The sequence below is a fragment of the Herpailurus yagouaroundi genome, unplaced genomic scaffold (assembly GCF_014898765.1).
Source record: "Herpailurus yagouaroundi ecotype Mexico unplaced genomic scaffold, PumYag 100, whole genome shotgun sequence".
Lineage (NCBI taxonomy): Eukaryota > Metazoa > Chordata > Mammalia > Carnivora > Felidae > Herpailurus > Herpailurus yagouaroundi.
In genome coordinates, this window is record NW_024412391.1 from 79,382,600 (window position 1) to 79,396,016 (window position 13,417).

General features: G+C 38.0%; 2 protein-coding genes across 4 annotated transcripts in view; one reads left to right on the top strand and one right to left on the bottom strand.

Moving 5' to 3' along the window:
- CCDC146 (coiled-coil domain containing 146) overlaps positions 1-13,417 on the bottom strand; it is a 116,516-nt gene that overhangs the window by 69,217 nt on the left and 33,882 nt on the right. The window lies entirely within an intron of this gene.
- Positions 5,077-10,024, top strand: FGL2 (fibrinogen like 2). Its single transcript, XM_040472846.1, has 2 exons — positions 5,077-5,827; positions 8,311-10,024. Exons 1-2 carry the CDS (start codon positions 5,212-5,214, stop codon positions 9,015-9,017), a joined length of 1,323 nt encoding a protein of 440 aa, XP_040328780.1. The 5' UTR covers positions 5,077-5,211; the 3' UTR covers positions 9,018-10,024.

Here is a 13,417-nt window from a genome sequence, read left to right on the forward strand (position 1 = left end):
TGTTTCTCCAACATTGGTTATATGAAGTTTCCTAAGTGTCTGGAAATTAGATGACAGCAAAATTAGATGTCATGCCCCATGGATCCCTTCAATCCTTTATGATCCCTGGCTTGATGGGTGGTATATGGTAAAAAGAGATACTGTTGATAGATGACAACTGATGGATATCTCAAAACTTCCATGGAATATTATAGTTTCATAAAATTCTAGCCCGAGGAGCCCTGAATACCCCACTGAAGATCTGGGCCATTAGCACATCAGATAACTGTATATATTCTGTAGTCTTATAAAGAGTGGACCCTTGTTTGTTTATGCCCTATATTTCTTTTGAACCAGAACCCTTAAGAATTCACATAATGGATCTTTCACGGTAGGTCCATACTAGAGGGATTTCTAGTCTGCATCTATGCTAGTGAGGTACTTGCAAGACAGACCAAAGAAACTATCAACTCTTATTCTAGTTTTAACCAAAATCAGGCAATTCTTGATCTCTCTATGGGTTGCTGAAATTAGGGATTTGTTTTAAAGTTCTGTGAAATTTATAATGAACAAGGACTAAGACCCCAAAAGAATATTAAAATAAACATTATTTACTGTTGACATTTCAAATCAAGTACTTTCAAAAGTGAATGTTTAAACATTTCTTATCATAAAAACATGTATTCCCTAAAGAATAATCAAAGGCTCTTGAATTTAATACATAAGAAACTACAAATATGTTAATACATGTAGTATCAGTGAAAATATCTCAATGCTATAAATAATGATTGTCATTATATTCCTTTGGTACAAATAGAATCAAAGTGTTCCCTTAAAAAAAACCGTATTATAGGAAATGGAAATTTACTTTTGAAATCTGATCCAAATACAGTAAATGCAGATCCTCCCTTGAATATACTTTGAATAAGACAACACTAAAGAAGTCTGAATAGAAACCCCACCATATGTCGGTGCTAAATAATTTGTTTAGATTTGAAAAACAAATCTCTAAATGGGCATCATCTGTCAGTTCTGGGTTGAGGACAGATGTGGGGTTGGAGGGAAGATTCTGATGCTGCTGTGGAGAATGAGAGGTGATATTCGAGTCGGGGCAGACTGGGCATGAGAAAATCCAGGAACACTTTCCAGCAAAAGGGAGGAGGCAAAAGGTCAAGGTCAGATGGTGGGAATTCCATAGGATTGGACAAAAGTTTTTCAAGCTTTTGATTATCTGATAGCTAGCTGCCTTCTTGAAAGCCTCTCTCCTGGTCTTCACGACACCGCACTCTTCTGGTTCCTGTCCTGTTTCTTTGACCATCCTTTCGGTATCTGTGGTTTCAAACTGATACCCACATTTATTCTGTGATGATTTCATACCTAGATGTCCAACTGTTTGGCAGATGTCTCTAATTAATGTCTTGTCAATGTATTCCAAACAGAAGTAATACTTCTACACTCTCCCCAATCTACTGCTCCCTTCCAGTTGTCATTGCCACATTACTTAACTTCAACCAGAGTCGTATTTCATAGTTCTCCTTCTCCCCCCCACTTCTGATCAGTTATAAGCTCTCATGGCTTCTATCACTGCTTGGAAATAATGTCTGCAATGCCTTGACCACCCCTCCTGCCATCACACTAACACCTCTCATCTAGAACGCCCATTTCCTACTGGTTTCTAGTCGAAGATTCATTCCTAAGAATGGACCTGGGGTGGGGGGTAAGGTTCCTACTGTTAACTAACATTTGACAAATGCAGCATACATCACTTTTCTCTTGACCAGCCATAATACACTTTAGTGTATGACTGATATTTCTCAGAACCGCTTGTCCTGGGGCTCTATTTTCATATTACATTCATCAACATCTAGTTATTCACTTAGTGTATTCCAGAAAACACACTTTGGGAAACAATGGCTTGAACTATAAAAATGGCCTCTAAACTGCTCTCCTTGCCTAAACTTTCCCTTTCCAGGGCATCGAGTATTTCACTGATAGATTAATTTCTCTAAAGTACTTAACTCATTACAGTATTCCCTTGCTCAGAAACCTTCAGTGGCTCCCCATTGATCTAAGCAGTGATGAAGCACCAGGTTCCCACAACGTGGTACTAATGTACCTCCCAGTGTTATTCTTTCCCCCTACATGGCAGTGTGGCATAGGAGAAAACACATGAACTTTGGAGTAAGCTCCAGGTTCTTAAAAACTATAAAACAGGCTTTGAGTCCTTTCTTTGCTCATCTGCAAGTGCACTTAGTAACTGCAGAGATGGGAGGAGGCAGCGAGATAGTATTAGTGAACGTTCTCGCATAATTGTAGCGCATACTCTCTGGCCCCATGGGTTATAGACTTACTAGGCAGGTTGAACCTCTGTCATGTTGTAATCACCTAGTGTCTTCCTGCAGTAAGTGACCAGTGATGTTTTAAACTGAGAACGCAGAGGATCACCTGCCAGTGTCAATGAGAACTGATCAGTAAATCAGTACCTCTATTTGGGGAATTTTTTTACAGGTCCTGAAGGAGCCAGTTCCCACAGAAGGTCCAAGCTTTTTAGGTGGAATGTACCACTGGCGCTTGGCTGGGGTGGGGGTGGGGCACAGGGCCCAAGAATCAGCAGCGATGCTTGAAAAGCAAATCTCCAATTCAAACAGATGAAACAAAAGCCCACTGCAAGAGTCAGAAAGCTGCACTTTTATTAGATTCAGAAACTTTTTTTTTGAAAGTTTATTTATTCTGAGAGAAAGAGAGAGAGAGAGAACATGCAAGTGTGTGAGCAGGGGAGGGGTAGAGAGAGAGGGAGAGAGACAATCTCAAGCAAGCTCCATGCTGTCAGTGAAGAGCCCAATGTGGGGCTCGATCTTACGAAGCATGAGATCATGACCTGAGCAGAAATCAAGAGTTGGACGCTTAACCACCTGGGCCGTTCAGGCCTCCCAGAAACTTTTAAAAGTGCTTGTAATTTACTTCAAAGTCCAACATGAAGAAAATACAAGCTCCTCAACACCCCTGCCTAGAAGGAAAAAGGAATTTTTGTTTGATTTGATCACTAGCATAGTCTAAGTGCCTCAAATGGTGTCTTGCATGTAGAGGATGCTCAGTTAATATGATGGAGGGATGGAGGGATGAATGGATGGAGCAAGGGATGGAGGGAGGGATGGATGGAGGGATGAATGAATAGTTGGATGAATGGGTGGGTGGTGGATGAATGAATAAATGATTAAATGGATGAGGCCATGGCATGCATTTTATATACAATCTAGTAGAGCACTGAATATATAGAAGATCCTTAATAAGTAATTGGCTAAATATATCGATTGTATCCCTAACCAGATAAGGGCATTTATAAAAAATAATGTACCTTAAACTAAATATTATTCCTATATATTTCTAATTTATAAAATATTTTTATATATTATCTATATTATCATTATACTCTTTCTTTTAAAATTATCTATTCATTCATTTATTTCTCCCCTCACAACATGGGAGTGTCAGAGCTTAAAAGTGGGTGAGGAGAGAAAAATGAAATTAAGAGATTAATTAGATGTTCTTAGAAGGTTAAAAAAATTTTGCCTAAATTGGTTTGACTATGTTGAATGGAATGAAGAGAAAACAAACTTAATTTTTTTAAAAACCTGGAAGAAGATGGGGAAAAATGAGGCATAAGGTGTATAAAACGTGTTTGATAAATTTGTCTGGAAAGAATGTTATGCTTAAATGCATTCTTTTCCCTTAACATTTCACTCAAAGTTTTTATAACTATCATTCTTGTACGAGGGAATAATAGCCAAATATCTCCTTCACAGCACAGGAACCAAATCTCAGTGAAGTTAATGATCTGTATATTCAAGAGCAGGTAGATCCAGGGCTAGAATCCATGTCTTCCAAGTATTCAGGAATAAACACAATCGCCAAAGTGTAAAGTGAGCCTGACACACTTACAGAACATAAAGATTTAGGGTGACTAGGGTATCTGGCTGGAATGAAGGGGATATATAGAAAAGTCATAGGAAATCAAATTAAGGAAATAACTATGAGATAGATTACAGAGTACCTTAAAACACAATAAAGAATCTAGATTTTTATCCATGTCAGTTATTTTTGAAATTATTTTTAAAGCAAAAAATATCCTTTTTAAAGTAAGAAACCTTATATGAGATGCCAGTATGCAAAACATCTAAAAAGGAGGTGGTTTCTCCCATTGAAACTGTTCCCTCCTTCCTGCCTCTCAGCCTCTGAGGAGAAAAGGTTGAAAATTGATAACAGGTTTAAACCAAGGAAAGTCTGAAAAGGCATAAGTCTGACAAGTGGGCAGGGCAGTGCTAGAGCAAGTGGCATAGAGACCAGGTGGAGGAACCCACCGTGGGAGGAAGAGAGCACAGAGGCATGGTTGTCAGTGGGAAGAGGAGACAGAGATGCCGGGGACAGAGGGAGAATCTGAACAGAGCCAAGAAAAGTTCAAAGATTCACACGTGGGCAACTGTAGAATATAATCACAAACGTGGTGAAGGAAAGCAGGAGGCTGCTGGTTTTGATGAAAGGCAATGATGTACCTTTTGTCATGTAGACATTTCTACTACGCTAGGCTACGGCCAAAGGAATAGAAAGTAACCCCTTTCTACCAGTTTTCTTCTGTTTTTCGAATAGATGAAACAAAAGTGCATGGCATGAGTCTGAAAGCTGCACTTTTTGCCATATTAACAAAAAAATTTAAGTGCTTAGCATTTCACCTGAAACTCCAACATGAAGAATATACAGAATCCCCGATGACTCACCCCATTCTACAAAGGAAAAAAAGACCATTTCCATTTTTGTAAACTTTCTGTTCTTCAGTCTGGGTAACTAGCACATTAATTTTTTTTATCTTTAAAAGCTAGTTTTTCCAGGGGCGTTAAGTACAATTTATTTCAAGCATAATTATTTTGAAATCCAAGATTTTTCTGGTGCTTCATAAACTAAATGGTAAAAGTGAAACTTGAGGAATCTGTACACCCAGGCAACCACAGTAATTCTGATGCGTATTATTTTGAGAATAAATAACAGGTTTTGGCAAGCTGCGTGTAAAGAGGACGGTCTCCTCTTCCTCTGTGATTCTGAAACTGGTGATGCAAGCGCTCCCGCCCTTTTCTGAGAACACAGAAAACCTGACTCAGGCAGGCAGCTGCGGCTATTAAAACAGCGCCGGCCCGCACGCGTCCCTGCTGGGGTGAGGGCCGCCGCCGCCGCCGAGCAACAATGAAGCTAGCCAACTGGTGGGGGCTGAGCTCGGCTGTCCTTGCGGCTTATGGCGTTTTGGTTGTGGCGAACAATGAAACGGAGGAAGTTAAAGATGAAATGGCCAAGGATGCCTGCCCGGTGAGACTAGAAAGCAGAGGGAAATGCGAGGAGGGGAGCGAATGCCCCTACCAGGTGAGCCTGCCGCCACTGACCATTCAGCTCCCGAAGCAGTTTGGCAGGATCGAGGAGGTGTTCAAGGAAGTCCAGAACCTCAAGGAAATGGTAAATAGCCTCAAGAAATCTTGCCAAGACTGCAAACTGCAAGCTGACGACAGCCGAGACCCGGGCAGAAATGGACGGCTGTTACCTAGCCCAGGAGCGCTAGGAGAAGCCGATGACAACAGAGTTCGAGAATTAGAGAGTGAGGTTAACAAGCTGTCCTCTGACCTAAAGAATGCAAAGGAGGAGATCGATGTGCTTCAGGGTCGCCTGGAGAAGCTCAACCTTGTAAATATGAACAACATAGAAAATTATGTTGACAGCAAAGTGGCAAATCTAACATTTGTAGTCAATAGTTTGGATGGCAAGTGTTCATCTAAGTGTCCCAATCAAGAAGAAATACAGTCACGTCCAGGTATGTATAATGTCTTCTTACCATCTGTTCATGAATATTATGTAGCTAGACAGGATCTATAATCATTAACTTTTGCAAAGAAGTTAGACAAAGGACAGATGAAAGAAATTAAGCCTTTTATTCATCAAGGTAGTACAGGAAAAACTAATATCTTTGCAAATGTGACCACAGAAACAAGACTTAATTACAAAAATCATAATTCTGTATCCATTAGAAAGCACTTTCAATTTCAAAGATCTTGTTTGTTAATGCCAGAGCTACACACAAACCAAAGTAGAGAGATATTATTTCTTAATATTTTACTGCATTTCACTTATCTTTCTCCTCATTGAAGTGTTTGAAGACAACACAGATAAGGCAGTATTTCCAGCTGTGCTTTGTTCATTGGAAGTCAGTTTCCTGTGGTTGGCTGACTGCTCCTCTCATGTGGCCACAGGAAATCTTTGCAAGATTTTAATTTATCTGCCAATCATAATCCCAAATATCTAGTGAAAACAGGAGATTTTATAAACGGAATAAAAGCAGCTATATGGCTTCATGTGTGTGCAAAACTTTTTGCTTTGAGTGGCACAAAAACATTTTAAGGGGAGAGTTTTGGCATGACAGAAGACCACAAACTTAGTTACCTACTGTGCCCACAAACTTCTAGCTGTGGCACTGGTTCCTCCAAGTGCTGGCTTTCCACCTGATTCACTGCTGCTGATGGTCTTGTTACACTTTGGGAAGCCATCTCTGCATTAGGACCTCCACTTACCATGCATGTAAGGTTGAAGGGATGTGGTGCCTGGATGGAGATCACATTCATTTGGAACAAGCACCTCATGTGTGCTCCATCCCCAAGGAATCTGCTAGGGATCTGAAGGTGGGGCTTTCAAGAACCACTGTTGCTAATACTCCTGTCAGCCTGTATCTGAACATACCCTGAATGGCAAGGCAGAAGTTCACATCTTAGGTGACATCCCTGGGTGCACACTAGATTTGCTGCTGCATGGCAGCTTGTAATGATATGAACAAAATTCTACCGTCTATTTTTATACTAAGAGTTTAGGGGAAATGTTGAAATACTTTGAGTTCTAAATACACATGAACAGATTTTGTTTTGATTTGAGTAGTAACTTACTTTATCTGGCCCAAATCCTTATAAAAATTATCTAAGAGTAAATACCTGTATTTGATTCCTACAGAACCATCCTGAACATAACCACCTGTTGTTCTTTTCTAGAAACCAAACATGTGAAACACTGGCTAAATACGTTCCAGATAATAAATTCAGAATAAGAATGTTGGTATACAGAGTATGATGCTAAGTGAAATAAGTTAGTCAAATAAAGACAAATACCATATGATCTCACTTATATGTAGAATTTAAGCAACAACAGATGAACATAGGGGAAGGGAAGGAAAAATATAAGGCAAAAAGAGAGAGGGAGGCAAACCATAAGTTCTCTCTTAACTGCAGAGAACAAACTGAGGGTTGCTGGAGAGGAGGTGGGGAGATGGGCTAAATGAGTGCTGGGCATTAAGGAGGGTACATGTTGTGATGAGCACTGGGTGTTGTGTGTAAGCGATGACTCACTAAATTCTGCAGAAACCAAACTACACTATACATTAACTAACTTGAATTTAAATAAAATACTGGAAAGAGAAAAGTGTTTGCAAACGTATGTGTGGAAGCATTAAAAAAAGGATATTGGTATACTATTGAAAAAAATCTTTTTTTACTTGAGCTTCTTAATTTAGTTGTCAAGAAAGTAAAATAAATATGAATTTATGATCAAGTCTGTACATTAGAATTTTAATACATAATTTGGAACATATCCTATAAAACTTTCTGGCAGAAGAGGAGATCAGCCCCGTTAGGTGAAAGGAAAGAGAAACTCTGCTTCTTCTGTAAACATGGAATGCAGTTCTAGAAGGGTTGGAAGCATCTGACCTTTAGGACCAAGGAATGCAGTAGTTACAAGAACAAGCTTTACAGCCAGCCAGATCTCAGTACATGTCTTGGCTCTACCACTTAATGCTTCTGTGAAGTTGACCAAGCCACTGGTTCTCTTTGACCCTAACTAAGTATCCTCACCTGCAGACTGGAAATAATACCTACATCATAAGGTCAACGTGCAGACTAGGTGTGAAAATGTTATCAAGTCTTTGGCAGAATGCCTAGAACACATAAGTAGCACTCACTAAGTATTACTAAATTACCAAAACTATTTTATTGACTTCGTTGTTGTTTTTTGTGAACATTGTTACTATTATTACCAACCAAGAGTATGTTGGAGAGCCTTGTCTGCTTTATAGCACCAAGTTCTTATTCTGAGGCTTTAATAAACATTTGCTAAACAGGTTCAAGTAAGTTTTGCAGAACAAGGTTTCATGAACACCACTGACTAAATTATCAAACTGCTTTTGTACATATAAAGAATTCTTCATATGCATCATATTTAGTAACAAAATCCAATGTCTTTCTCTTCTTCCCCCTTCAGTTCAACATCTAATATATAAAGATTGCTCTGACTACTACACAATAGGCAAAAGAAGCAGTGAGACCTACAGAGTCACACCGGATCCCAAAAACAGTAGCTTCGAAGTTTATTGTGACATGGAGACCATGGGGGGAGGCTGGACAGTGCTGCAGGCACGTCTCGATGGAAGTACCAACTTCACCAGAACATGGCAAGACTACAAAGTAGGCTTTGGGAACCTCAGAAGAGAATTTTGGCTGGGGAACGATAAAATTCATCTTTTGACCAAAAGTAAAGAAATGATTCTAAGAATTGATCTTGAAGACTTTAATGGTGTCAAACTCTATGCCTTGTATGATCAATTTTACGTGGCCAACGAGTTTCTCAAATACCGTTTGCACGTCGGTAATTATAACGGCACAGCTGGAGATGCCTTACATTTCAGTAAACATTACAACCATGATCTGAAGTATTTCACCACCCCAGATAGAGACAATGATCGGTATCCCTCTGGGAACTGTGGGCTCTATTACAGTTCAGGCTGGTGGTTTGATGCATGTCTTTCTGCAAACTTAAATGGCAAATATTATCACCAAAAATATAGAGGTGTCCGTAATGGGATTTTCTGGGGCACCTGGCCTGGTATAACTGAGGCACACCCTGGTGGCTACAAGTCCTCCTTCAAAGAGGCTAAAATGATGATGAGACCCAAGCACTTTAAGCCATAAATCACTAAACTCATTCCTCTGGGTATTTATTACCTAATACGGCAATTAATTCCTTGAGCACTTTGGAATATGTTTTATACTCCTTTACTATGACTAAAAATTTATCTCTAGGAATAGGTTCTTATGCTACACAGCATTTGAAATAAAGCGGAAAAAGCACACATTTTATAGGCATCTTTTGTTGCTGTTATACTGTTATCCAGATGAATATTTGCAAAGCAATTGGGAGTGTTGAGAATTACACATTAGATTTATGATTCCCTTAATTTCTATTAATTGAAAGATTTTCTATGTACTTATGTTACTTGCTATAATTATGAAATCATTGTTTATTTAGCAGGCTGGATTTTTACACAAGTAATCTGTATTTTGATTGTGACTTAAATACCTTTTGTTCAGGCTATAGTCAGTTATTGGCTATTTATGTCTCTAAATACTTTAATCCTCATTCTGAGATAAACCTTCTCAATTTATGTCATTTCTTTTGGGTCAGGAAGACCCTACAGCATTTTAGCTCCCAGACAAAGGGAAATACATGTAATTAAACCTGTTCATGTACTATTTGTGAAATGTAAAATATTTGTCATTTAAAATATTTTGGTGGTAGCATAATGTCACTCCTAAAAGCATTCAGAAAATTAATTCAACCTTAAAGACCATGATTTAAAGGTTATTAATTCACAGTTGATAACTCTTTAGGTGTGGATGGTTAAAACTGCTTTACTATAAAAATTAGCTTCCTTTGCTTTGATTGCACAACAGTTTTTAATTTAAGATTGCTCATTACTGTGCATGACTACTGGTAGGCTTTCTTTTGGAAGGGTAGGTGTAGGTGGGGAATGAAGCATTTATTTATAGACTAGATTACTCTGAGGGCCAAAGCATTTATATCCAAAGCAATATTTTCATTAAGTGATTCACTTCATAGAAAGCTAAGTTTTATAAGACATATGTATTTTGATATATATAGAATAGTAGTTCAAATATTATGTATATCTCAACTCTAACTGGTGTATTGCTTATATTTTTATCAGAAAATTTAAATACAGGTATTTATTTTTTTTAACCAAACTAAAATATATGAAGCTTTTATAATTCACTAATTCTGGAGTGCAGACCATTTTTTAAAGATTATTAAAAAAAATAGTGTGTTAAATTTAATCATAGTAAAAAAAGGGATCATTTCAGAGAGAACAGTGGTATTCTGTTGAACATTTAAAATATACCCTAGAGGGGCGCCTGGGTGGCGCAGTCGGTTAAGCGTCCGACTTCAGCCAGGTCACGATCTCGCGGTCCGTGAGTTCGAGCCCCGCGTCGGGCTCTGGGCTGATGGCTCAGAGTCTGGAGCCTGTTTCCAATTCTGTGTCTCCCTCTCTCTCTGCCCCTCCCCCGTTCATGCTCTGTCTCTCTCTGTCCCAAAAATAAATAAACGTTGAAAAAAAAAAAAAAAATTTTAAAATATACCCTAGAATAAAATTTGAAACAATACCCTATACTGTATGTGAGTCATAGAAATGTATTCAGTCTTTAATTTCTAGTTTGTTTCTACCACAGTAACTCAAAATATACTCAAAAAGATGCAACTTTACTCATAATTTGAAAATAATTAAGAAGGATAGTAGCTTTAGGAAACAAAGTAACTTTTTCAAATATTGCCCTTTATAGAAAATTCTAACCAAAAAGAAGCAAGATACTCTTTTTTTTTTTTTTTAATTTTTTTTTCCACGTTTTTATTTATTTTTGGGACAGAGAGAGACAGAGCATGAACGGGGGAGGGGCAGAGAGAGAGGGAGACACAGAATCGGAAACAGGCTCCAGGCTCTGAGCCATCAGCCCAGAGCCTGACGCGGGGCTCGAACTCACGGACCGCGAGATCGTGACCTGGCTGAAGTCGGACGCTTAACCGACTGCGCCACCCAGGCGCCCCAAGATACTCTTAAAAATACATGACATACAAAGTTTTCAGGTACACATGATGAAAATTAAGTTATTATGAATACTATTAAAGTATTAAGGCAAGAGAAATGCAAAGAGAATTGTGACAGCCAAAATACAAAATATCATGGTACATTTCAAAAGCTTCATACCTACTCAATAGTATAACAGATGTAAATGTAACTGATTTACACTTTTATTCTTTTTTGTTTTTTTAAAAAAAGATTAAGAAGATTTTTATTTTATACAATGTATTTATTTCACATAAGATAATTTTCATTTACTATCTGTAATTGTTGATATATGCATAAGTTTAAGTCAATTCCCATGATCAAAAATGGACTCATGAAGCAGGATCTGATCTTCTCAAACTTCTATTTCTCACACTGAAAAAAGGAAAATATACGGACTCTGTGCAAAACACAGTTCTGAAGAAAAATAGCTCATAAAGTGAGTATCTACTGATATAATGGGAATGAGATTATCATTTCAGAAGATTTGCCAAATAATCCATTAATCCATGTAAATACTCAAAAGCTGCCTTTTATCTTTCCACTTATTTCAAAGGATCAAATTTTATTTTCTATTATACTTTTATGACACTTTTCCAATAAAAAATTCTGTGACATAGAAATTCCTTCTTGAAATCATTTCATGTCATTTATAAAATATATTTTATACTTTATCATTTCATGTCATTTATAAAATATATTTTATACTTTGCTAATCTTTAACATGTTGATGGAAATAGATTATATCTGAAAGAGCGTTTTGCTTTAACATATTTATTCACTAATATGTGCTAATGTTCACAAATGTGGATTGATTATTAACAAATTGGTTCCATTTTAAAGGCTAATATTTGTTATCTTAATAAGACTTTATTTCTAAACTTTATCATTCTTTGAAAATGTTGACTAAAACTAGTCCTTAGAAATTCCAACTGAGGGGCACCTCGGTGGCTCAGTTGGTTGAGCCTCCGACTTCCGCTCAGGTCATGATCTCCTGGTCCGTGAGTTCAAGCCCTGTGTCGGGCTCTGTGCTGACAGCTCAGAGCCTGGAACCTGCTTTGGATTCTGTGTCTCCCTTTCTGTCTCTGCCCCTCCCCTGCTTGTGCTCTCTCTCTCTCTCTCTCTCAAAAATACATAAACCTTAAAAAAAAAAAAAAGAATATAAAGTGAAAATAGAAGTCCTTAAAAAAAAAAAGATATTCCAAGTGAAACTGATCCACTCATTGCTAAGAAGAAAAATCAGATTTTTCCTATAGGCAGTAACGCTTCAAATGAATGAATGACACATCTGTCCAATAAAGAGCTTAAATATACAAAGTATAAAAGATACTCTAGTAACAAAATTTGCTGGTCCTTATTTTTGAGTGGCTACCCAGGGAAAGGTTTTAAAAGTTAAAGTGATGGGTAATGTCATCATGATAAGCTTTTATTTAGAGTTCTTCTTTTCTCTTATGTATAAATAAGTTTATGTCTCATGTCTTTTAACCACCCTATAAAATAAAAGATTTAATCTTCACATCTATTTATTTCTGCAATATGGAAACATTAAATATTGTTAGTAAAATAATATTTATATATTTACTCTTGTCTGAAAAGTTGCATAATGTTCACCTAACTAGACTTTACCTTTGACTCTTTTTGAAGACTTTAATGAGTTCTATTTCATTAACAGGAAGACCATTATCTCACTTCCCTCCAGCATACTGTTGACACCTTTGAAATACAAAAGTTTCCGTTTTGTTTTGCAGCATTTAGCTCCATCTTTTTCCATCATTAACATTCCTGCTGGCTCAGCCCTCATCAACTCCTTTGGATAATGCAAATGCTTTCTCAGAGTAACCCATGCATCCAGTTTCCATCTATTCCAACCCACCCTCCATTTCACTGTCAGAGAGACTATTTAAAAATACAGTTGTTATCATATTATTGCCCTGCTTAAAACCTTCCAACAACTGCTCATTTCCTATATGATAAATCCAGCAAATAAACCCCCTGTTCTTGCACAATCCCCACATTCCCTGAAGTTTTCATTATTCTGTGTATACTGTTCCCTTGGTCTAGATAGAAGGCCATCCTCTACCAGAGTTTTGTCTTCTTACTGCTCGTGATCTAGAGCAGGGACTCAGAAGCTGGACTTGTTAGGTTTGAATTTCAGCTCTACCATCTGCAAGCTGTGGGATCACAAACACAGTCACTTAATCTCACAGTCCTTTGGTTCTTTCAGTTATAAAATGATAACAGTAGGGGCACCTGTGTGGCTCAGTCCATTGTTAAGCATCTGACCTCGGCTCAGGTCACGATCTCCCAGTTGGTGAGTTCAAGCCCCCCGTGTTGAGTTCTGTGCTGACAGCCTGGAGCCTGCTTCAGATTCTGCATCTCCCTCTCTCTCTGCCCCTCCTCCACTGTTCTCTCTCTCTCTCTCTCTCTCTCTCTCTCTCTCTCTCTCTCTCTCTC